Below are 26,176 nucleotides of genomic sequence, written 5' to 3'. Positions count from 1 at the left end.
GAATGGAATGAGACTCCCTCAGAAAGACCATACAAATCCCCTTTGGAGGAACATTTAGATGGCACCTCAGCAGAATATTATATTAGTGCTTCATCTGTTTTTTCTCCTGACTAACAGAGATAGTTTCACGCAAAGTCCACTTATCTTTATATAGAAGCTGTCAATCTCTGGAATTGATGCATCTGTCACCAGGACACTCGCTCAGCAGTGCACCTTCTGGGGGTGCGGAGCATTCTCTCAGACTGCCTCAGTAGGCATTTCTCTAGAGACCATGAGTGGGAACTGCATGACTCGGTACTGCAGAGCATCTTTCAATAATGGAGATTCTTGTTTGGGGATCTCTTTGTATCTCAAGAGAACAGCCTACTGATCCTGAGTGGCCAGAGGAGATGCATTTCTAGTACAGCGTTCGGAACCCCCGATGTACTCATTCCCATCCTTTCCCTTTTGCCCTGAGTCCTGAGAGAGTGCAAACAAGACGAAGTGTCGGTGATCCTAATGGCTATTCAGGTTCACCAGCTTTCTCTAGATGTCCTCACATTTTGACCCAGGACAAGGGCAAGATCTTCTGTCCCAATCCAACATCTCTCCAGTTAGCAGCTTTGTATTTGGATGGACACTGAGCTTAGAAAGGGTTTGCTCAGTGGCCATCCCATTCATCATTAGCAATAGCAGAAAAGACTCCAGGAGAAAATGAAATGGAAAACATTCTGTACCTGGTGCCAGCATCGCTGGATATCCCCCGAAAGTTCCCAAATCCCTTCTTATTCTGACTATCTCCCATCTCTAAATATTTCAGAGCTGTCCCTCAGCACCATGCAAGTACACTTGGTAGCTATTAGTGTTTTTCACTCTCCAGTGGACAATCATTCAGTCTTTGCCCATCTGACTACAGTAAGATTTCAGAAGGGGCTTGTCACAATCTTTCTTCAGTGCTCAAATATGGGACCTCACTTCAGTCCTTTCAGCATGAACAAATCTCCCATTCGAGCCTTTAGCTTCATGTATCTTCACTCCTCTGTGAAGAAGGTTGCCTTTCTGGCTGCAGTGATTGCAAGTAGAAAAGCAGGTGAGCTGGGGCTCTTATGGCAGACCTTCCCTATATGGTCTTCCATGAGGATAAAATTTCGTTGAGGTTACATCCAAAATCGATTCCTAAAGTAATCTTGGAATTCCATCTGAGCCAGGTCGTCCATCTACCTATCTTCTATTCAAAACCCTACGCCTCCAGAGAATACAGGAAGCTCCACTCTTTGGATGTCCGTCGAGCATTGACATTCTGCCCTCGGAGGACAAAACCCTTCAGGAAATCTCCCAAACTATTTGTATCTTTCACCAACCTATGAGAAGGGGAATCTCAGACTGCATCCTGGTTTGTTATGAGTTAACGGTGACCGCTCCCACAAGATGTTAGAGCCCACTTGATCAGAATCCATGCTGCATCAGTAGCTTCCTTCTGTGATGTCCCCCTTCTGGAGATCTGTGGCGCAGCCACACATGGCTCTGTGCATAACCTTTGTGAGACAGTACACCATGATACAAGATTCTACAACAGATGTATCCTTTGGGATAATGGTCATCTATTCTGTGGTACAGCAGGGCCCCTTGCATCCTCCTCCTCCTCCTCCTCAGTGAATACTGCTTGTGAGTCATCGCAAGTGGAATACACACAGGGACCATCACTTGAAGGAGCAAAAGAGATAACTGGAGTTCTTCCAGATGTGTACATAGTTGTAGTCCACTATCCACCTTCCTCCTCTGCTCTGGATCCTTATTGTAAAGTTATTTGGGATAGAGAAGGAACTGGAGAGGTGATTGGTCCTCAGTGGTCCTTTATACCCTTGGTTTGGAGCATGAGGAGAAGGGTGCAGGCCTGGACAACGGACACACTGCTAGTGAAAAATCTTCCTGTTTCAGGTGCATGGTGCACATGTGCACTGCGAATGGAATACACAGGGGATACCACCCATCTCGGAGAGCTCCAGTGACTGTTCAGGGTAAATAACCTCTCTTTGTGAAAACCTGTGGAAGCAGTGAGAGTTAGGGATTAACGACTGAAGTGCATAGACTTGGAAAGCATTGTTTGTAGCCCCACCTATGACTTTGCAAAGTGGGAAAGCTCCTTTGTACTGGTTTTTGGAGGAATGTTCAAAACATATTTGTAGAAGCCACTTTGGAAAAAGAGATTTGGACACAGATGTGGAAATAGAGATTGCATTCAAATCATTATGGATGAGTGAGAGAGTGCGCAGTGCCAATCAAAACCTTGTCTTGATGCTGTCTTTTGTTTATTGTACACATTAGACTACAGTGGCACAAAATGGGCAATCAAGGATTGCCTGTTTGTCACACATTAGGCAGTAGAGGTACTACCTGCCTACATTTGTGCTGGTCAGTCCCTAAGCCTGAGTTGGAGAGTCACATCTGTGTATTTATATTTTTTAAAGCCAGAGGTGACTCTTATGAAATCTAGCCTGACCTACAACACAAAACAGGCCACCAGCTTTCCCCCATTGATTTGTGCATGTAGCCCAATAACCCTGTGGTGGTGCTAGGGCATATTGCTTAGGAATATATTAAATCTTTACTTAAAGGCACCCCAAGGTGTAGATTTTACCACTTTTCTTGCTGGTAATTTGTTCCAGTAGACAATTACCACCACTGTTGAAAATTTGCATCTTATTTACAGTTTGAGTCCTACTGACTTCAGTTTCCAGTCATTTGATCTTATTATGCCTTTGGCAGATAGATTAAAGTCCAGTAGCATTTGATATCTTCTCCATGGGATCTGTACAGGTACTTATAGACTGTGATCAAGTTACCTTTTAACCTTCTCTTTGATAAGTTAAATAGATTGAGTGCACTGCATTGGCTAGCTAGCAGCTCATAATGTGGAGACATTCCTCTGCTCATGGGAGATAGAGCCACTTTTTGGTCGGTGGTGTAATCAGGTACATGCCGAAACCATGGATAAACAGACTCCTAGACCTGACATAAGTCTATCCCTGGCATATCTGCCACTGAGAGGGGAGTTCCCCTCATCCGTCTTCCAAAGAATTGCTGTTTCTTTATTTCAGAAAGGGAGTGAGTTATTAAAATTAAAACAATGAATACTGCAAACTATTTGTATCTCTAATGCCTTTCTTTAACTCCTGTGTGTCATTTAACAGGCAGGAATGCGTGGAGCAGCTTTTGAAAAACATGTTTGATGGAGACCAGACTGAAAACTGCATAGTGAATGGAACTCAGATTTTATTAACGTTATTGGAGACAAGGCGCTCTGGGTAGGTTTACTCCCCTCAGCAAGGAAATGTTACAGCTCAAAATCTAGTTTGACTTTGTTCAAAAAATAAGTACCTGGCATACTTTCAAGGGCTGCCTAAAATAAATACAAGAAAAGCTGTTTTTAAATGTAATAGTTGTGCTTCCAGGTAGCATCTCAGGGTTGTAACCGCTTTGTGATAGGGGCAAACACATAGGAAAGCACATCTTTACACCAGAGCACTTACAATCTAAATAAAAACAGAAGGTGGGAGAAAGAGGTACAACATAAACATGGTCATGATGGGAACATGGCTTTTTAGTTCCAATTCTTCATTTTTAATTTTTTTTTTTTTTTTTTTAATTTCTATGTTTGTGGGGACAAATGAGGGAGAATGGCAGGAGGAGGAAGAATAAACAGGAGTAAGGAAGTGGGGAAAAGGAAGACATGGAAGAGAGGCACCAAGGGGGAAGTAGGGAGAATAAGAAAGAAGAACAAAAGGAAGAATGGAGGGGAGCATGGAGGGCTGGTAGTGGGGGAAGAAGGGCAGGGGACAAGGCTTGGGCAAACAATCAACCAGCAAACAGAAAATAATATTCAAAGCTGAAATTGTAAAAATTGGAATATGGACACCAAAGAGCCTGGGGCTGTGATGATCTGAAATGGCAGGGCTCAAAGGTTCCTGGCTGGGTCTCTCCCATTTGTTGCACACAGTAGGCAGAAGAATAATTTCTTCAGACATCTGGACTGGGAGAATGCTATAACTAAGGGGAGGCACACTTCACTGTCTCATTGCATACACCTAGGAACTCCTAGCATCCCTCCACAATCTCCCTGCGTGCCTCCAACCTACCTCTATCCCCCATGCCAGGGGCTCTTTGCATCCTCATACCCCTCTCCCCCCATACAAGAGTCACTCATTCCCCTCATGTCAGGGCCTCTGGCACACCCCTGTTCCCCCATACTCGGGTCATCCATTCTCTCCCATGTCAGGGACTTTGTGTGTGCCTCTTCCCCAAATGCCTTTCCATTTCCCTTCCTTCCTCTCTGTCTCCTTCAGTCTGTCAGAGAGGGGTATTGTTACGCTGGCATATGCTAATTTCTGCCGTCAGCAAGTTCTTTGATCTGTAGAAAAATTAGAAGTGATTGAAACTGTGGCTGGGATAACCAGATGCGTTGGGCTCCGTGCCCCCATTTGCCCCTTTTGTTTTTTCTGTTTTTTACCATAATCAATAGGGCTCTGATCATTCCCTGACAGTTTGATCAGATGAGGTGTTCAAAACTTATCATGTTACATCCAGACAGAAAATGCCAACAAGCTGAGTGCAGGGACCGCACAAGGTCAGCCAATAACTCTCCAGACAGTAAATGGGGACTGGAATCCTAGAAATGTAGAGCTGGAAGGAACCTCAAGAGGTGATCCTATGTAGCCCTCTGTGCTGAGGCAGGACCAAGTAAACCTAGACCAGGGGTCTCAAACATGCGGATGTGGCCCCAGAGTTATTTGCTGCAGTCCGCCAAGCTCCCCGCCCCACCGGAGTTATTTGCTGTGGCCTGTCAAGCTCTCCTCACCCGCTGTCCCCTCTTTCCCCCCAGCGCGCTGCGTCCCCACTCCTCTGCCTACTTCCAGGCACTTCCTGCCACCAAACAGCTGTTTGGCAGCGCTTAGAACTTTCCAGGATGGAGGCGGGAGGAGCGGGGAGCCATGCGCTTGGGGGAGGAGGCAGAGAAGAGGCAGGGCAGGGATTTGGGGAAGGGGTTGGAATAGGGGCGCAGGGAAAGGGTGGGAAGAGGTGGGGCCTCATGGAAGGGGTGGAGTGGGGGTGGGGGCAGAGTTGGGGGGCTTTTGTATCTTTATATGAAAAGGTATCATTTTTGTTGCTCTCCTTTGGACTGTTTCCAGTTTATCCACCTCTTTCCCAAAAGTGTGGTGCCCAGAATTGGACACTACTTCAGCTGAGGCCTCACCAGTTCTGAGTAGAGCAGGACAATTACCTCCTTTGTCTTACATGCAACACTCCAGTTAATACACCCCTGAATGATAATAGCCTTTTTCACAACTACATCACTTTGTTGACTTGACTCCGTTTGTGATAGACTAGAACCCCAGATCCTTTTCAGCAGAACTGCTCGTCTACCGGAAACTCCTTCCTGTTTGCTCAGAACAGACGGAAGGAAGTGTAGGTTTGCAAGGCCATCAGGAGACTTGCGAAGCAAGAATTATTTTGTGGTTACGGCACTGGCAGTGACTCGACATCTGGATTCAGTTTCCACCTCTGCCACAGATAGCTTGTGGGGGCTCAGGGAAAATCACTTAATTTCTCTGTGGCTCATTTCTTCATCTGTCAAAGGAAGATAATGCTTCCCTGCCTCTCAAGGGTTCGTAATGTTTGTTGTGCATTCAAAAATACTCAAGTGATCGGGGCTATATCAGCTAGTGTATTTGCATTATTCTTGCTAAACATGTCTTGAAGTTTTGTTATAGCGTTTAACAGTTGTGTACAAGATTAACACTTCCAGATACATCTTTAATGCTTAAATATTTCAGAAATGTTAAACACAAGGACATATTTTAATTCTTTTTCCTTGCTGTCCTTGGTATGATGAGTAAACAGTAATTTACTCTGTCATCTCATTCTGCTTCATGGATTTGTATTTACATAGTACTTTAAACTTCAGCCAGCAGTAAACAGTTCCTCTTGGAAAATAGCTGTGGATTTGAAGAGGGAATGACAAGGCAGATAATAGGGTTGGGATGGGTTTCTGATGAAGTCAAGCATGACTACTCTTGGTGGTTTTGTCCAAGTTTTGAATATTACATTTTATCTTTCTCCCTACAGAGTGGAGGGACTGATGGACTCATTCTCTCAGGGATTTGAAAGGTCTTACACTGTCAATAGCAGCATCTTACATGGTATTGAACCACGGCTAAAGGATTTTCACCAGCTTCTACTCAATCCCCCTAAGGTAAAGCACCTCAGACCTTCCTATGTTCACAGTAGCTGACAACATGCACGTCAGAGGTTTTCTTTCCTCTCTGTGTAGGATCATTTACCTCCTGGATATTTTCAGTTTTGCTCACCTAAAAGCATCATGTACTAAAAAAACCCAAATCCTACAATAAATTAACTTAAACCCTCAAAGAGAAATTCAGAGTTCAGTTTTAGACTTTAGATGTCTAGGTACCAAGTGGTGGGATTTGGCGGCTGAGTTGCTGTATTTGAGTAACATTCAGGATATTGTTTTATTGTAACTAGGGTTTTGGAGAGTGTGTGGGGAAAGGAAGCATTTCCAAATATAGCCTGTTGGAATTCACAAATGTTCTGATTGGCATGCAAGTCTGCTATTAATCCCAGGGGATAGTCAGATTATCAATAGGTGTCTCTGTCTCCTATAGGGCAGGACTTCTGTCCTGTCACGAGCCCATTGTAATAAAGATTTGTATTTACTCATTGGTGGTTGTAGCTTTCTGAAATTTGATATAGAAAATACTATCTGAATATTGTTAGTTTTGATTCAGAAGTTCTTTAATTTCACTTACTGTATTGTCCCTAAACATGACTCAATGGGTAGAAGGAAAGGCTGACTTAGGCATCAAACAGTTTCCTTAGCCGAGGAGGTTTATATGAAGCCGACTGAATGTAAAATCAGACTGATTAGAGTAATGACATTTTGACCTATGTAGAGATGGATTCAAAATCTGGTACCTTTTTCTGTTTGTGGTAGAAAATGTCTATCCTGACTACAATTGGTGTCTTGGAGGAGCCATTGGGGAATGCTCGTCTTCATGGAGCTCGACTAATAGCTGCTCTGCTTCACACAAACACTCCCAGTATTAACTATGAACTATGCAGACTCAATACCATGGATTTATTACTTGTGAGTAATACAGTGTGACATATTGTGGAAGAATATGCTGTTTAAAGAGAGAACGTTATCTGTGATCTGTACAGTACAAAGACAGATACACTGTATCTGATGTATGCCTGTTTGAGTGTGTAATTAATTGCTTAATCTCCTGAAAGTAGGAATACCTATTCTCAAACTAGTCTTTATAACATAATTATAGTTGGTTAATGTGTTGAAACACACCTCAAACTTTCAAGATAGGAAGCAAGATAGAAAGTATAGTAAGAGGCCACCCTGGCTTAACCAGGAGATCTTCTCTTGCTTCTCATAAACCAGAGAAATATAGCCTAGACCAGGGGTTCTCAGGACAAATTTTTTGGAAGCCTCAGAGTGTGCCGCTCTCACACTTTCCCCTAAAATACTTAATTAGCTTTAGAAAAAACAAATAAATATGCACATAGACACGGCCAAATCATTGTAATTTATTTATTGCTAGCTAGTAAATCTGTTGTGAAAAATGATATTGACAAACATACAAGTATAACTTTTCACAGCAGACTTACTCAGCCCTGCCAAGCCTGGGGACAAATTAAGCCCTGTATTGGGGGTCAGGGGAAGCAGCAGGGGCCAGGGACAATGGAGGTTGGAGGGTGGAGGGCTGGGGGAGTCAATGGGGGGCTGGGCCTAAAGCCCTGCGGCCAGAGCCTGAAACCCCAGAGTCTGGAGCCTGCCGCTGCTCAACCAGAGCCCGGAGCTGGAGCCTGAAGCCCCTCGGCCAGAACCTGCCGCCCCACCACCCCAGAACTGAGGCCCAAAGCCTGAGCCCCACCACCCCGGGAAGCTGAGGAACTCACCAGCTGTCTGCTCCTCCAGCGTTGTGCCCAGGTGTCTCCAAAGGGGTGCAGAGCCCAACCCCGGCTGGCGGTCCCAGCAATCAACACTGAGGCCTTGGCTACGCTGCCACTTTACAGCGCTGCAACTTTCTCGCTCGGGGTGTGAAAAAACACCCTCCTGAGCGCTGCAAGTTTCAGCGCTGTAAAGTGGCAGTGTAGACAGTGCACCAGCGATGGTAGCTGTCTCCCCTCAGGAAGGTGGGTTTTTTTATAGTGCTGGTAGAGCTCTCTCCCAGTGCTGGTGCGGCAACGCTTTAACGTTGCTAGTGAAGACATGCCCTAAGGCTATGACTACACTGGCAACTGAATGACAAAACTTTTGTCTTTCAGAGGTATTAATCCCCGCCCCCCACCTCGCCCCCCGAAAGACAAAAGTTTTGCTGCGACAAGTGCCAGTGTGAACAGCGCGTGAACACAAACGCTGCTCGTTGGGGGTGGAAGTTTTTTGTCAGCAGGAGAGCATGAGTTTTAGTGGCACGGCTGTAGTGACACAGCCATGTAGCTAAAAGTGGTGTAGTGTAGTCATAGCCTAAGGTGGTGCATCCAGGAGCAACAGGGAGGTGGAGGGGCCACTATTTTTTTTTACACCCACCCCACCCCATCAAATCCCAGAAGGCTGTGGCCACAAGAAACCCCCTGGTGGCCGCATGCAGTCATGGTGGCCACATTTGAGAAATGCTGGCCTGGACGAATCTAACATAAGGTGGGTTCCCAGGTGGCCGGAAAACCATACTCAGGGAGTACTTATCAGTGGTTCACAATCAAGCTGGAAGGGCATTTTGAATGGGATCCTGCAGGGATCTGTTTTTGGGTTCAGTTCTATTCAGTATCTTCATAAACAATTTGGATAATGTCATAGAGATTACACTTACAAAGTTTGCAGATGATAGCAAGCTGGGAGGAGTTGCAAGCACTTTGGAGGACAGGATTAAAACTCAAAATGATCTTGACAAGCCGGAGAAATGGTCTGAATTAAATAGGATGAAATTCAATAAGGACAAATGCAAAGTACTAAACTTAGGAAGGAATAGTCAATTGCACAAATACAAAATGGGAAATGACTGCCTAGGAGGGAGTGCTGCAGAAAAGGATCTGGGGGTTTTTGTGCATCACAAACTAAATACAAGCCAACAATGTAATATTGTCACAAAAAAAGCAAATATCCTTCTGGGATGTATTAGCAGGAATGTTATGAGCAAGATAAGAGAAGTAATTCTTCTACTCTACTCAGCATTGATAAGGCCTCAACTGGAATATTGTGTCCAGTTCTGAGCACCACACTTGAGGAAAGATGGGGACTAATCGGAGAAAGTCCAGAGGAGAGCCACAAAAATTATTAAAGGTCTAGAAAACATGACCTACAAGGAAAGATTAAAAAAATTGGGTTTGTTTAGTCTGGAGAAGAGGAGATTGAGGGGGCACATAAGTCTCCAGGTACATAGAAGGTTGTTATAAAGAAGAGGATGATAAATTGTTGTCCTTATCCACTGAGGACAGCACAAAAAATAATGGGCTTAAATTGCACCAAGGGAGATTTTGGTTAGACGTTAGGAAAAGCTTCCTCACTATAAGGGTAGTTAAACACTGGCACAAATTACCTAGGGAGGTTGTGGAATCTCCATCATTGGAGTTTTTTGAGAACAGATTAGACAAACACCTGTCAGCGATGCTCTAGATAATAGTGGGCACTGGACTAGGTGACCTATCAGTGTCCTTTCCAGTCCTACATCGCTATGATTCTGTGAGTCTTTCAACATTAACTATTAAAGTAACTTAGCAGAATATCCGCAAAATAGCCTAGTTATATATTGTGAAGGCTCAGATGTTTAATGGGACGGACTCCAGATCTCCAAGAACAGATTTTTTACCCGCTGCTCATCCTTACCCTGGGGTACAAACCAAATAAACTCCACAATAACTAAGAAAATGGCTTAGGAAAAATTATTTCTGATACTTTCTGAGCGGTACAGTTAAGTTATTGTCAGTGATTATTTTTTATCATAGCCAACCAAGCCATAGGGTAGAGAATATATCTTAATTTAGTTGTGCTATGAGGCATAGTTACGTTTGTGTATGATTTAGAGGAACTAGAGTGCATTATGTTTGGTTATAACTTATGTGTTGGAAGAGTTTGTTGTGGAGGTGAGATATCTGTGAGTGCATTTTAGTGTAATTCATTTAAACTACAATCCAGAATCATATTTCCCACACCCTGCAGAAGCAGTGTAAAAACTTGGGGGGGGGGGGAGGGTCAGGGGTAATGGAGGAGTTGAGAGAAGGGGAAGGAGCCTGGGAGTGAACCTGGAGGGTTGTTGGGTTATTGCCCCCCACTAGCCCTTCTGAACCCCAGTCTGTGATCCCCCAAGCAGCCCTGTGTGCCCCACTCTGCCTCCTACCCTGGCTCCACCGGCAGGCTGCTGTGATGAACGCCAATTGCTGCTGGCTGTTACTGCCGCTCAACCAGCTGTTCTGGCACCACTGCCGCACTTCTTGGGCTGAATGTATTTTCTGCAGGGGAAAATTTTGTTTTGCTCCAGACATGAATTCTGTGTGTGTGCAGTGGCACAGAATTCCCACAGGAGTAATGATGTTAAGGTATGTGAATGAAGGTTGTCTTAACTGTTGATTTCCTTGATTTTTAGAGATTATCTTGGTAGAATTAGCACTTGAACAAATATAACCCTTATGTTAACAAAGTTTTTGTTTGGGTGAATTAGATTACACTTTTGCAGTCTCAAGGGGCCTCAGTTTTTGGAGTGAAGCCTGCATAGAAACCAGGCTGCACCATTATAACACAGACTATCTTATGTTGAGTGTAGTACCTTACTCCACAAGTGATTCCACTGATCGAAGTTTCACTGTCTTGCCCTCAGGAAATATGCTCTGTAGATTGGACTGACTGACAGTATACTTCCACTTTGTCCCTCTTGTTGTTACAAAGGGTGTGTGAGAGAGTGTGTGTGTGTGTGAGAGTGAGTGTGTGTGTGTGAGTGAGTGAGTGAGTGAAGGTCTGATCAGACGTGTGTCCTAAGTGGATTTTTTTCTGTCCTTTATTTTGTTCCAGGACTTATTTTTTAAATATACATGGAATAACTTTTTGCACTTCCAAGTGGAACTGTGTATAGCAGCTATTCTCTCACACTCAGTGCACGAAGGGAAATCAGCAACAAATGATCTGGAAAATAAAGAGGAGGTGCTGAATGGGAATGTGACCACAGAGGACTTGAAGACTCCAGACCTCAGTCCAGAGAATATTATGGTGACACATGTAAGTCTAGTCATGTCACTTGAGAGCTTTAGATGGATGGATTCAGCATGGGTCTTGGTTAACAAGAGAATAACCTGACAAACTGCTCAAGAAGAGAGGGTAATGCTTATCAAGGTGTCTAGACATTGCTTTGGTCTTCTAGTTCTGGATGGAAATGTACTTGCCTTTGTACAGATGATTTATTCTTTCAACTACACCTCTACCCTGATATAACGCGACCCGATATAACACGAATTCGGATATAACATGGTAAAGCAGTGCTCCGGGGGGAGGGGGGGGGCTGCGCACTCCAGTGGATCAAAGCAAGTTCGATATAACGCGGTTTCACCTATAACGCGATAAGATTTTTTGGCTCCTGAGGACAGCGTTCTATCGAGGTAGAGGTGTATAGAGGAAAAATATCACCCCTCTTCATGAGTTTAGAGATCACTTTTCCTTTTAGTAAAGATGCATAGACGTTTTGGACCAAAAAATCCCCAGAACCAATCGGTATGATTACAGATTCCTGACTCTTTCTGTGCCTGTGCTTCTAATGCTGAGAATATTCTGTGCTGTTGTCTTAAAACCATGATAGCTCTCTTACATTAATATTATGATGAACCCTCTAAGGGTAAAGTGAAGAATCTTACAGGAATCACCGTCTCTCCCCTCCTCTAAGAGAAGGGAAATTCTGTGACATAGAGGAAGATGGAACCACTTACGGAAGACTTGAGAGGATTGCTGGACCTTTTTAGTGTTCTTGTGCAGATTGTTCTGTCAAGATGAATCCATTTAAAATTTGTCTTAAAGTAATTTTAAGTGATAGAAAGTGTAAAGAGATTAATAAAAGTGATCCCCGATCTAATATAGGCCACAGGATTTCCTTTAGCCCGTGTCTGAAACGTTCTCGCTATCTCTCCCTCTCTAGCTGTTCCAGAAGTGCTGCCTGTTGCAAAGGATATTGGATGCCTGGGAAGTCAATGACAAAATACAGTAAGGGTGTTTTTGGTTGTATGGAGGGCCCAATTTGAGGGCTGCAAATTTTGACTATTGTGTTGAATATTCTTTCAATTATTTGGACAATAGAGAAGTTTGCTAATGTGCTAGAAAATCAGAATGCAGATTGTTCAGATGTTAAAAATCAAATACATACCAAGTAAACACATACATAGACCCTCGTGGACAGGTAAGAACCTCAAAGTGCTTCAGTAGACATGCAACGTACACTTAATTCTTGGTTTCCCAAAGAACATCACATAGCACATCAGCTTGTTTTTTTTTTTTTTAAAAAAAAAAACCTATGTACTCTTCCCCCCACTTTTGGGAGAAGAATGTCTGAGAAACCCTATTTGAGATTAGATTCCTCCTGTAATTTTCTAACACTGGAAGCCATTCAGGGAATGTGGTGATTGGTATGAAATACGACTCTAAAAATAAAGGGAATAGACTGATGTGAAAGAAAATTATCTGGGCTTCCGTTTCCTTGCTTGCCTAAACATTTTGCTGCTACTTATAGCACTTTACAGCTTCAATGTGCTGTAGAGGCAATTTGCTAATTTCTCTTGGCAATCCCCCTGTCGATATTACTTGAATTTTGTTTTATAGATTTAAATGATTGGGGGGGTGATGAAACTTACTCAGTGTCTCACAGCTAATTCAAGGTAGAACAGATTGTTTAGCCTAAGTAGTTAACACACATTTCAAAGTGAAGTGGCCCATTAACACCTCTTCCTTTCCTCCTTATGACTTGTCTCTCTCACCAACAGAAGCTTGTCCAATAAAAGATATTACTTCACCCACCTTGCCTCTCTGTCATCTCTGTTTGGGCTTTGACTTCTGTCACTCATTGAGATTCAGGAGACACTTGTGGAGCTCTTGATTTAGCTCATAATTAATGCTCGAATATTTAGGCACAACTTCATGTTGTTAAAAGGAACATCCTGACTAGGGGGTTTGTATAAAACCTGTCACCTTATTATCTAATACTGAATTTTACAGTAACATCCTGAGCAAAACGGGAGTCCTGCGGCTGGTGTTATGCAGGTCAATCTGGACGATCAAGGTGGTCCCCTCTGGCCCTAAAATCAATCAGTCTATGAAAACTCCAAAGCATTTATGGGGAATTGACATTAGAACAGCAAACCATCACAAAATTAACTTTTGATATATTCCAGTTACTCCAAAATATAAAGTGTAAAGTTTTACGTGTCACTGAAGTACTGTATGCTTTTATCATCAACATCTCCTCCAGGAGCTCAGATAAAAGAGGTGGTTTTCTTTTTACAGTATTTTGTCTAGAGTTCAGTAGGGGGTGACATAGAGACTTCTTTTACATTGTGTTTCTATGATGTTTTTAATGTGCTTTGGTTTGGACCAGCCTCCACAATATTCAGCAGGGCTGCCTGTGTCAGCCTTGCACACAGAGCTGCACAAATAATATTTGACTCAAACCTGAATATTTGATGAGATATTCTGTAATGTGAATGAAGGGTTGAAATGAATAATTAGGTTACTTGTTTGAGTTCTAGCCATTCTTTTGATTGTCAGCACCTGCCAGTTTGAAAGCAGATCTTCTATATTAGCTGAGAAGTGGGCTGTAGTCCACGAAAGCTTATGCTCTAATAAATTTGTTAGTCTCTAAGGTGCCACAAGTACTCCTATATTAGCTGAGTAGTTCTGGTCTGAGCTGTGTAAGTGCCACCTGCTGACCTGCCAGCAACGCTAATATATTTTCTAATGATTCCTGAGTCACTTCTGTCCTTTTCTGCATAGTGTGGATAGGCGGATTGGCTCAGCCATTTCACTCACTGATAGATTTTGAGATTGACACTTTCATTGGATAGTATTGGAGCAACGAAAATACAGGGGCAATGTGACTTTATTATTTGACGTAATTTTTTTTTTTTTTTTAAATTCTCTCTAAGAGGGAAATATATCATCATAGACTAGGATCTCTTTTGTTCTCTCTTACCTTCAACTACAATCCCAATGCTTTTTAAATACAGCAATGATTCGAATCTTTCTCTGTTGCTGTGTCTTTGTTTCAGGGAAGTGATTAACAAATGATCTAGTTCTGTGCTAGTATCTCAGAGCTGCTTTTATAGATGACTGGTGTAATCGGTGCAATGGGAGTTCTCTCTTCCCTTCTCACTATCTGCCTGAGACAATATGAACTGGTTCCTCTGTTGGGAGACAGCGCATCCCCTTCAGCCTGTTCTGTGTTGATGCAGCGTCTTTACATCTGCCACACTGGTAGTAATTACTGTTTACACACGTTAAATTGTGGCAGCAGCAGGTGACTCTTAAGAATTTGTTGATGAGTGTTTTGTTGAACTGGTACTGACTGTTGCTGTTTTCAGGGCAGAAGGTGGAATGAGGCGAGGGAATATGGGCCACCTTACCCGAATAGCCAATGCTGTGGTACAGAATATGGAGAAGGGCCCCATGCAGACCCAGATCAGTGAATTCATTAAAGGTACATGGTCCTAGTCCCTGTTCCATCATGTGTTTTTCTGATTGAATAGCTCTTTCTGAAACACTTTATTTTGCCTTGTTTTACATTCTGGTAAGAGTCCATTTTACAGTTTTACAAAAAAGATTTCTGGCTGAATGTTTATATTTGATTCGTATGGAGGCTTTTGGCCACATTCTGCTCTCTCTTACATGCACACTGCGACATCGAAGTCTGTGGGATTGTATCTGCATCACCATGTGCAGAGTTTGACTCGTTTTGTCCTACAGAATGCCTTGTTCAACAGGAGGTTGTACATTTTTGCAGTACCTTAGATTTACAGGGGAGAACGGAGCCCTGTCCCAGGAAGCTGACAGTCTAGTTTAGACATGACATATCAAGAAATGACAATAAATAAAGTGTGGGTGTTGTGGCTTAAGAGGTGTTATGGGGAGAATGTCTAGGAGAAGATAAGGATACCCAATTAAGTATGTTAGTGGAAAACACATTGGTGCAGATGGGAGGAATCTTTCACCTTTCTTGGCTTCTTACATGCTTGTCAAACACTAATGTTAGCAACTTGAGAAGTTGCATTGGGCAAGAATTTGTTAAGCATTGTCTTCTAGTTTGCTTGGCCATTTAGGGGCTACACTGGCTGAGGAATTTTCCTTATTTGTATTCTCCTTAGCTCTCTAACCCGGTTCGTTGCATGGGAGAATAGCATGTTAAACACTGAGCAACGCCCAGAACTGAGGTGGTACATTATAATGCATGGGCACAACTAGTAGTTACAGTAGATAGTATCCAAGGAATATGAAATGGCATGAGTTAACTTTCCTTTGGAGGTCCTTAGGGCTGGAATCTCTCCATGCTCTGATATCCATCTCAGCCAATGCCCTCTCAGCTCTTAAATGACACCTCAGATGTACCCCTCTTCCTCAGATGTGTGTATTTCCAGTCTTGGCCCCATATTTTTGTTTTGTCTTCTGTTTGCTTTGTTGGATTCTCCATTGACTTTCAGTGTTTTGGATCATAGGAATGTTTTTAATCTTTTTAAATATCACCATGTTTTTGTTGTACACGTGCTGAGGGATTAAAAACATGTTATATAAAATATTGCATCAGGTATTGAGATGCATATACCCCAGGACACTGTTCCTTACTGGCCTGGGGATCTGAACGTTGTGTAATACACGGGAGAGAGGGAGACTGATGTGTTCCATTGACTGGCACGGGTTCTTTGTTCCGTGAGGTAACTATGGTGGTGACCCATTTGTTACAGAGTTACCTGAGGATTGCAGAGGGAGGTGGGAGAGCTTTGTAGAAGAGACACTGAGAGAGACAAACCGGAAGAATACAGTGGATTTGGTAAGGACAGTGCTAAACGCTTCTGCATATTTCAGATGGGCCTGCCGCTTTCTGGCACCTGTTTTATTTGAAAATTATCGGTTTTATACGACTTTTTCTGTGATATTTTTCCTTGATCCTACACAGCGGGTATACAGGGGCCGGAGCAGGAAGTTCTAGTTAACCTCTCCTCTCTAGGGCTGAATGTGAGGGATTTCTCTTTGACCTAGCGGCAATACTGCTGTAGCTTGGCAACCTCTCTGATGTCTATTGTGTCTCATGAGGTTGCCCTCTGAAGGAAAATAATTCCTACCAGATCGCTTTGGTCTCTGGCGGTCATGGATGTTTAATAGGGCAAGATTATACTGTGACCTCTCTTGACTTTCCCTGACATTCGTTTTGATCTTTGTTCCAGGTGAGCACCCACCATCTGCATTCTTCCAGTGAGGACGAGGACATCGAGAGCGCTTTCCCCAATGAACTCTCCCTCCAACAGGTGACAGACTCTGTGCTTCGTACTGTTGCCAAGAAGCACACTACATCTGGCTTCATCTTTAATCCTTCTCACTATGGCGCAGCTTCCTGACTTCTTACCAGGGTCTAATGCTGCTTGTGTGTCTGTCTAATCCATTAACAGTAGAGATGTTTTTATAGGAAAGGAAGGACAGTTTGCCCAGTATTTGAACCTTCTCACCCTAAAGTTTTTGTGCCTGTTGGAAAATATTACTCACTCACTGCAGCAGAGGATAGAGCTGACCATTGGTGAAGACTGCTCCCCTTCTGGAGGTGCCCATGGGGAAGCCAGACATTTTGTTAGAAAGAGGCAGTGTGACCCATTAGACTGAGTGCTGGACTGGGAGACCTGGATTCTCTTCCCAGCTCTCCAGCAGCTCTGCGGTATGATCTCTCTGTGCCTTAGGTTCCTCAGCTTTAAAATGGGGATATAGTGAAACTTATCTCTTTTGTAAAGCTCATTGAGATCTATGGGTTAAAATGGTATTATTTATAAAGGAAAGGGAGGACAATCGTATAGGTATTCTCTTATAAAATGAGAAAGCCAAATGAAGGGGTGAATTTTGCTTTCTTGTGTCTGGAGGCAAATGTTCGAAATTTCCTAATGGTTACTGGTAGATCCAGGTTGGACAGCAGCAGGGCTGGATTAACCCATCATTGGGCCCCAGGCAGACATACACTACGGGCCCCTACCTATGCTGATGGAGGTGTGGCAGGGCCTAATTTGAATGAGCACTGTTGTGACCTGGTGCACGAGGTCACAGCACCACTCAGGTTTGGCCTGCCTGTGCTTTTGTCATAGTGAGCAGGGCCTTGAGTAGTGACAGGATGAGTAGCTGGTCCTGGCGGATCTGTGGTATGGCAACCCTGACCACAGTGAGTGTATTGCATGGCGGGCCCACTCCCCCGCCAATGAATGTTGGCCCTAGGTGCCTAGTTTGCCTGTGTATAAATCTGGCCCTCGTCATCCATCAGGAGCACTCTGAGAGGGCTGCTGAGGGTGTATTTGCATAGTGATTGTTAGGTGAGAGTAGAATGGGAGGAGAAGTGTCTCTAGACTCGTGGGGAAAGTAGAGGCGGAGTTTAGGAAAGGGCAGGGCAGATTAGATCCAGCAAAGACATTTTAGGTAGTTCAGTTTTAGCTAGTCATATAAAACCAGGTGTGGGGATTGAAGGGACACCCTTAACCTGAAATCTAGTGAGGTTCAAAAAAATGAGTTTCAGGTTACTTACCTTTTCACCTGAGTCCCCCAGCCAACTTCTGTGGTTTTGCAAAAACACTTTTCTTTTCACCCCAGTGTTTTTCTTTCCCTAGTTGCTATGTTAAAGCCCCCCATAAAAACAAGGGAAATTAACTGACTTCTCTCTACAAGGGAAATGGGAATTTCCTCCTTGCACTGGTGGGATGGCAGTTTCAACAGCGGTGCTAACAGGAGGACTTCAGTATACTGAGGGTCAGAAAAACAGGTGTTTGCTGGCTACTGCAGCAAAGTCCTAACAAACAATAGTGGTGGAGATGCCTAGCCTGGAAAATTGAACTATTCTATTATATAGTTAAGTTTATTATAGTAGTGCCTAAGGGCCATCCAAGAATGGGGCCCCATTGTGCTAGGCGGCAAACAAGCTCAGAGGAGTAGACCATGGCTGGGATAGGCTTGATTAGCAGCATCTTCTTGTAATGTTTATTTTAAACTCCTTGAATTGCCTTATAACCAGTCTCTGGTTGCATCCCTCAGGCATTCTCAGAGTACCAAATCCAACAGATGACAGCCAATTTTGTGGATCAGTTTGGCTTCAATGACGAAGAGTTTGCAGACCAGGATGACAATATCAAGTGAGTTCATTTTTCCAGTTTTTTCATGTCTACAGTTGAAGATTGGCAGTCAGATGAAGTCCCCGAGGAAATCTTCATCTTCCTCATGTAGAAGGAAGCATGCAAGTGATATGGCAATTCCAAAAACCATTAAGAAGGGAGAGGTGGGTGGATTTCGTGTTACAGAATCTTAGGGTACGTCTACACTGCCCCCCCCGCCCCCCCCCCCCCCAAATATCCAACCCTTGGCGGTGAATCTTGGAACCCAGGCTTGTGCTCGCAGCCTCAATCTACAAGGCTAGAAGTAGTGGCATAGACGTTCTCGCTTGGGCTCTGAAGTGGTGGGGGTCTCAGAGCCCAGCCTGAAGGTCTACATGGCAATTTTATAGCCCTGCAAGGCCAAGTCTGCTGACACAGGCCAGCCGCAGGTGTTTTATTGCAATGTAAACAAACCCCCACAGCATGAGTTCACTGCAAATCAATAGAGCTTGAACCCTGGGTCCTGACTTAAGTCAGGCTTGGACTCTCCACCCCGTGGCATCCTGTGACCCAGGGTCTGAGCCCTCAGTTTGTGTGAGTTGTTGTAGCTAGAAGGATGGGGCGGATAGGCTATGCCTGAGTTCAAACCCGGACTTACACTGCACTGTAGACATACCCTAAGTGATAATAACTGTGCAGCTGTTATGTAAGAGATGCTAATCTCATTAAAAACACCTCCTCATCCCCATCTCCCGAGATTATCACCACCCTTATAGGTTTCTGTCATTAAAAATAAAGTATAACATCTTATAACTGTATTTCATATAGCATTAAAAAGTTAGAGGTCTCCTTCCATTTTGTGAGACTTAATTTCAAATAGAAAAATGCTAGAGGCTGATGGACTTAGTGACCTGGTGATCAGTGGAAAGGGGCAGTTTTTAGCCTGGAAAGCTCTGTGGTAGCAAAATGACTCTGAATCTTTTGCAGCTCCCGTTGAATTTGAGTTATTGGGAAGTTCATTGTTTGTTCTCTTCATGGCAGAGCTTCAGTCACTACCAGGTCCTGAGTAAAATAACTGTTTTCAAATTGCTATTTCATGTTGTATGCCAGCTTCAGATGAGTTTGTACCATCTTTAGAGTCACCCTCAGGAAAGTACCAACCAGTATGTCCTGAAAGCTGTCAGTACTATCTAGCTCTGAAGGTCTCAGGATTCTCAAAGTTCTAGGGTCTCCACTAGAATGATATTTAAATAAATGGAAGCTACTTTTCAGTGTGAAGGGAGGATCTTAGATATTCTCTAGCCTTTTTCTTGAGCATTGTGGTCCTAAGGGCCATTAATAGGGCCAACAAGTTCCAATCCAGCATGCAATTGACTGATTATGAGGTAATTGTTTTTCCCATTTTGTAATAAAATAGGAATTAAATCAATTCTTGGAGAGGGGGGGAAGCAGCATAAGTTCTACCAGGAGTCCTGTAGAGACAGTTAATGTAAAACTGGAGCTGAAGGAGAATCGTAGCTGGAACGTACTGTCCATTCCCATGAGGATGAATAGGAAGGGAGAGAGAAGAAAACAAAGACTCTTCCAGTGTAGGATATTTGTTGGTGAAACCTGTGAAAGAAGTAACTTAAGATATAATTAAAAATGACCCTTTTTTTAGTAGGATGGTCATTTGAATATTTTTTAATATTTTACAACAGATGCACTAACTTAATAGCTTTAATTGATAAAATTTGAGACATAAATAACACTGCCCAGATTTAAGCATGTGTAGATGTGGCATAAAATCCCCCTCCTCAATCCCCTCAGGTTATTCCAATGAACTGCACTCTTGCCCTGTGGAACCCTTTCCCGTTCTAGTCATGGTCTCTCGTAATCTAAGTGCCAGTGTGAGCTATTTGATGATTTTTGTGATTTGATTCATTATCCACTAGGCACTTTGAGCAGCTACATAAGTGATCAGTAAGGACGGAACATGATTATATGAGAAGCTCTTAGAGGTTTATGATCAGCTGGAATTGGCCTCATCTTTGGGAGCTTTGTCTCTGACTCAGTGGAAGGAACTGACAGACATTTGCAGGCAGCATTTATACTTTGCAGGAGTTGGCACGTGACAGCCAGTAGAGGCTTGGTTTATTCTCTGTTCCGCTACATTGCTCTATACGGTCAAAATACCTTATGAGCTAGGATAGTCCCACTGGTCTCATGTTAAGGAGCTGAACAACATCTAGGGGTATTTATCCTTCAAGTGGTATCTGCAGAGAAGCAGAAATACAAGGTTACGTTATTTTTTCCCCTCAAGGACTAGAGTAAAGGAATCATTGGGTTGGAATAATACAGCAGTGAGTGTGCAGAGAACAGCAGAGAAGTTGGGTTGCAAAGTGTCTTTATATGTTTAGCTGTCTTTGTCCCTGTTGCTCCAAGCCCTTATGCAGATTTCTCTTTGCAGTGCACCTTTTGACAGGATTGCAGAGATAAACTTCAACATAGATGCGGATGATGACAGTGTAAGTGGGGTTTCTGGATATTTATTGAACAGGACTGACTCCAGCAGGTCAGTCCATGCTTGAATCAGATGCAGCCATTTGCATCTTGGAGAAAAGGGGTGCTGAATTTTATTTATGTAGTAAAGAAAAAGATGCCCAATGCCTATCTCCAAGCAAGGGAATGAGGACACTGAAATCACTTTACTATATAATTCTCTTACTCTTTCAATCTGCTGTTGCATCGTCTAGCTCTAAGACTCCATTACAGAAGCAGCCACTGGAGCTGGATGGTGTGCTTCTGTCTTTGCTAGCAAATGCCCTGTGAGCATGCTTTGCCCGTTGTCTCTCCCTGCCACCCTTTCTGCCTATTGATTAGAAGTTGGTGAATAAAAATATTAGAAAATTGGTTCCTTGCAGATCTGAGTATTGCCACCCCATCCTTTGTCTCTCCACCATACTGTACTGAGTCAGCACCCATTGTGGGAGCTGGATGATGGTGCAAGTGAAGAATCCCCTACACCTGCTTCCTGACAAAACCTGTTCCATTCAGACCTGAGGGCATTTGATTTCCTTAGTCTTAAAACTGCTCCTTTTAAAAACTTCCCTTACACTGCTCAGTGAAAAATTAGTTCCTACTCCCCTTTTCTCTCTTCACTCCTCCAGCAACATTTCTGAGATGCAAAAATTCATTGTGTTTTGCTTGAAACTGCAAACTAAAACCTGCAGCCCCAGATAGCATTTAATATGCTTAGCTGTGTTTTCCTAACTAGAGAGAGGTTTTTTTTGGTAGTGAAATTTCACTACAGCTCTTGGTTATGACAGTACATCATCTCATAACTGACACATACTTAGAACCTTTTATCCAAAGATCCCCAAAGCACTCAATGAACTTGGCAAACTGATCACAAATTGTGTATGTTCAGAAATATGCGACTTCACCAGCCACTGAAATGCAGCCACTGCTGGGATGGAAAGTGCTATGTGTTGGACAGAGCAAGAGTTCAGGAATAGCACACCAGTTAGCATTACAGGGTGCTTTAAGTAGGAAGAATGTAACTACTCAGTTGAAATTTAGCCTGAACGCTGAAATTATGCTGTGGGAAGTTCATTTGTCTATGTGGAGTGGACTGTATCCATGACATCATCTCTTTATTCTCAAAATTCCAAACTGGAAAATGATTTACTGTATATACTTGATCATAAGCCAGTTCGTTTATAAGCCAACTGTCTTCTCTCCCCTCCCCTCCCCCCCCCAAGATGGATAAGTAAAAATGGAAAATAATTCAGGGGTCGGCAAACTTTGGCTCCCGGGCCATCGGGATAAGCTGCTGGTGGACTGAGATGGTTTGTTTACCTCGAGCGTCCGCAGGCACGGAGGTAAACCTAAGTAAACAAAGTGTCCCGGCACGCCTGCTTACCCTGATGGGCTGGGACAGCAACTGGTGGGGAAATTTTGGGGGGGAGAGAAACTGGGGGTTGGGGAGTAACCCCTGTGACCACCCCCACATGACCCCACCCCTAGCCCGGGTCCCCCACACTCTCCCCATCCCATCCCTTCCCAACTTATCTGGGGAGGGCCAGGGGAGGATGTCTCTGGCCTGGCTGGAGCTGCTCTGGCAGGCTGGGCAGCGCGGCCGCAACCTGCTCTGATAGGCCAGACCGGGTGGTGCGGCCACAGCACGTTCCAGTGGGCTGGGCTGGGCGGTGGGGTCGCAGTGTGCTCCGGCGGGCCGGGTGGCGCGACCACAGCCTGCTCTGGGGGAGCAGGGCTGAGCGGCACGGCTGCAGCCTGCCAGCTCTGGAGCTGCAGCTGCTTTGGAGGCTAGGGGGAGAGCAGCGTGGCCAGACGTGGAGAGACTCTGGCCCTGCCTCTTCCCTTCTGGCTCTGCTGCCTCTCCTTGCTCCCTCTGTTGGGGGAAGGGGCTTTGTCCCACCTCTCCCTCTCTATTCCCATTCATAAGCCGACCCCCTTCTCTTGTGCTTCCCTTTTTTACTAAAAATATTTGGCTTGTGAACGAGTATATACGGTACTTTGTCTGAAATATCTCTGAGACAACCCCCCATGGCAGAGAAGCCTCCCTACCACAGTGGGTGAAGTGGGGAGATTTGTATGACAGGATGACTATGAAGCAGCAAGCAGGGATACCTTTTATTTCAGACGCAAGCCAGGCTGTGACAGCCTTATTTGGTGTCTTCTTAGCTTCCTGCCTCCAGGCTTACCAGACCTCTTTCTGACTCTTGGCCCTTCCACTTATGTATATTGCCTGTTCCTTATCCTGGGTGAAAGTAAAGTGAAAAGTGTACGTACCCCTCCAGGGGGACTAGATGTATATAGACACTGTGCTTTGTGAACTCTGCTCTGCACCAGCATTCTTGTTGCTTCCACCCCCGGGAATCTGCAGAACCTGATTTCTGTTGAAATGTGTTTTAGCCAAATGCATCCCTCTTTGAGGCCTGCTGCAATGAACGGATCCAACAGTTTGATGATAAAGAGGAGGAGGAAGATATCTGGGAGGAGAAGGAAATAACCTATGCAACCCAAGTCAAATCAAGAACACGGTAAGGTGAAAGCAAAAGGTCTGTCTTTTTTTTCTGAATATTGTCAGGTTGTATATTCCAGTTCATTATTCCTTATAAATATGTGCTTTGGAGCCTCTTGCATGTATAAAACAGAATGGCTTTATGAGAGTTGCTCCTATAAAGAGATTATTGCTTGTCTTAAACTTCGAGCAAGACACCTGTCATGTACAAATGAGGCCAGGCTTGAGGGCATGTAATAATGAGGGAAACACTAGGATACACAACCAGTTGTGGAGGAGAGAAACTGCCTTTATTTGAAGAATTTTTTAGAAGCCATTCCTTTTCTCACCTCCCAGAAACTGAGTGTAAAGCCCATGTCTTGTTCCAGAGGAAGAGGCAGAGAGAACAGCGATTAGTTTGTTTAATAAGGGAGGGGATGTAGGGTTCTTTTTAAAATTGTGAAAACAAGAAAAAATTGTTTTTGGCGAGAATTAGGGCCCTTACATGTTGTGTAGCTGGTATTGTAATGAATTTGTGATCCATCCCTTAGATTTATTAATTATTTAATAATAAATTCTTCTATAGTTGCAGTTTTAAAAGATGTGGACAAATTGGACAGCAGAAACAACCAAGAGGCTGAAATTGAATTGTGTGAAATGTATTAATATTCTCAGTCCAGTTGCTAATGGACAATTATCTGCATCACACAAGCCAGCAGGCCAGGTGGCACTAACTTGCCTGCTGTTCTCTTTCTCAATCTCGATTGAGATTGAACTCACTTCCCTGGCCTAGAAATGATTCTTCTAGGACGGGCGGCAGGTGTTAGGTACTGTAGAGGGGTTGTGTGGGGAAGCTTGCCCTGCTGTTGCCTATGCGCTATATTTTGGAAATAAATACTGTAGAGGACCTCAGTCTCCAGGGCAGTCAGTTCCAGCACCTTTATCAGCTGCGAATTAATAAATCCTAACGGGATGGGTGTGACCGTTCTCGGTGCCAGTGAGAATCAGTTAAAATCAGTGGTGCACACTGTAACACCAGCTGGTTTGATAACTTTAACTTTCTTGGATGTAGAAGGGGACAACTTCCAAATCGAATCTTTTTGTTTTTATTAAAGATCATTTGTAATGTCAATTTTGTTTATCCTTTGCTTATCCTTCGCTCTGACGCTTCTTTCTTGTTGTTCTGGACTGATCACTCATCCCAACTTTTCCATCATTGCAGTGTGGAAAATGTAATTGAGTAAAATCACTGTGTTTTAGTCAGTTTCCATTTGATGAGTGTAAAAGTGGAAAGATTTGTTTACTGTCCTGTGTAATTTTTGTTTATATATAACAAGTATACTCCCGCCTGTCCAAATCTCCTTCTCCCAAAAATCTAAGTGAAGAAAGTAGTCTTATGCCACCGAAGATGAAGATGGACCTATATTAATTGAATTAGGCCTTCTGTTTCCTTTTTATGTGTACAAGGTTGAATGAAAGGTCAGAAATATGTAGCTGCTGCTAGTAGGAATGAAAATTGTGGGTGCAGTAAAGTCATAATTCTCATTTGATTAGAAATGTAAGTCAGACTTTTAGTGATCACATTAAAATTGATTTTTTTATTCAGACTCGGTTATCTTGAAAATGTTTGTATGTGTAAATTAGAATATGGAAGGTTGTTTGCATTCATAGAGTTTATATCCTCAGGGTGCAATGCATACATTAGCTAATTTAGCCCTCCTACCCCCATTTTACAAGTGAAAGAGTAATTTAGTGGCTTCAGTTGTAATTAAAAAGAAATCTGTGAATCAGACTGTACAATGTATGCCATGATCTCCATGACAGATTTGCCCTCCCTTGAATTCTGTATTCTTCTTCCTCTTTCCTTCCCACCCACTTCTGTACTTCGGTCTCTTGCCTTTTTTGTTATGTTTAGTTTAAAGTGCATGCTCCTCAGGGAAAGACTGTCTTTTGATGTGCCTGTAAAGTGCTGTGCACACTTGTGATAGTACTGTGAATAATAATAATTGACTTATGAGAAATGATTCAGGATTGTTTGTATAGCTTTATTTAGTGATGGAGAGAAGGGTGTAGTAAACACAGGAACAACGAGGAGTTCGCTGGCACCTTGAAGACTAACTGATTTATTTGTGCATAAGCTTTCGTGGGTAAAAAAAACACTTCTTCAGATGCGTGACTCCATGCATCTGAAGAAGTGGGTTTTTTACCCACGAAAGCTTATGCCCAAATAAATCTGTTCGTCTTTAAGGTGCCACCGGACTCCTCATTGTTCTTGTGGATACAGACTAATACGGATACCCCTCTGATATTTGGTAAACACAGGAGGGATTCTGTAGGGGTTTACTGGGAATATAAATGGGAAATTATGGGAAGAAACTACAAAACAGAAAATTTAGGCTGAATGTTAGGCCAAAATTCCTGAAGGACATTTATTAAGTTGAGGAATATCTCCCGTAGGAAGCCCTGTCTTTTATGATATCAAAAACTACATTGATCAAAGCATTAAAAGACACACTTTAAGGAAGCATCCGGACTGTCCCTTTCTTCCCCCTCCTGATGGGACTAGCAGATAGGGGATGGACTACATGGCCTAATAGGTCTTTCTAACTCTGATTCTGTGATTTAGGTTTGGAGTGTCTCAGACCTCAGAGAGTTCCTCAAAAAGTGATCTAGAGAATGGGGATCATGATGGCAGTGTGGACTCAGAAGAAGAGGAAGAAACAGAAGAACAAACAACACCTCTCACTGAGAACACCAACAAGAATAATCCTTCTGAGCAGAAAGACTCTGACTCTACTGAAGGTAAGAAGTTCAACA

General features: G+C 43.4%; 1 protein-coding gene across 2 annotated transcripts in view; it reads left to right on the top strand.

Annotated features, from left to right (window-relative positions):
• The window catches only part of PPP6R2 (protein phosphatase 6 regulatory subunit 2), a 112,253-nt gene that overhangs the window by 50,008 nt on the left and 36,069 nt on the right, over nt 1-26,176 (top strand). For both annotated transcript variants that reach the window (XM_034763235.1, XM_034763226.1), the window contains exons 7-18: nt 3,171-3,284; nt 6,103-6,229; nt 6,989-7,141; nt 11,069-11,272; nt 12,180-12,244; nt 14,611-14,726; nt 15,985-16,070; nt 16,465-16,545; nt 18,299-18,396; nt 20,804-20,861; nt 23,272-23,399; nt 25,986-26,161. In XM_034763235.1, coding sequence (XP_034619126.1) covers nt 3,171-3,284; nt 6,103-6,229; nt 6,989-7,141; nt 11,069-11,272; nt 12,180-12,244; nt 14,611-14,726; nt 15,985-16,070; nt 16,465-16,545; nt 18,299-18,396; nt 20,804-20,861; nt 23,272-23,399; nt 25,986-26,161 — 1,406 coding nt within the window. The remainder of the gene's footprint in view (nt 1-3,170; nt 3,285-6,102; nt 6,230-6,988; nt 7,142-11,068; nt 11,273-12,179; nt 12,245-14,610; nt 14,727-15,984; nt 16,071-16,464; nt 16,546-18,298; nt 18,397-20,803; nt 20,862-23,271; nt 23,400-25,985; nt 26,162-26,176) is intronic.

Source organism: Trachemys scripta, chromosome 1, assembly GCF_013100865.1.
Source record: "Trachemys scripta elegans isolate TJP31775 chromosome 1, CAS_Tse_1.0, whole genome shotgun sequence".
In the NCBI taxonomy this organism is placed as follows: domain Eukaryota; kingdom Metazoa; phylum Chordata; order Testudines; family Emydidae; genus Trachemys; species Trachemys scripta.
The sequence above is the reverse complement of the archived record's forward strand: the minus strand, read 5'-3'. Positions and strand labels throughout refer to the sequence as shown.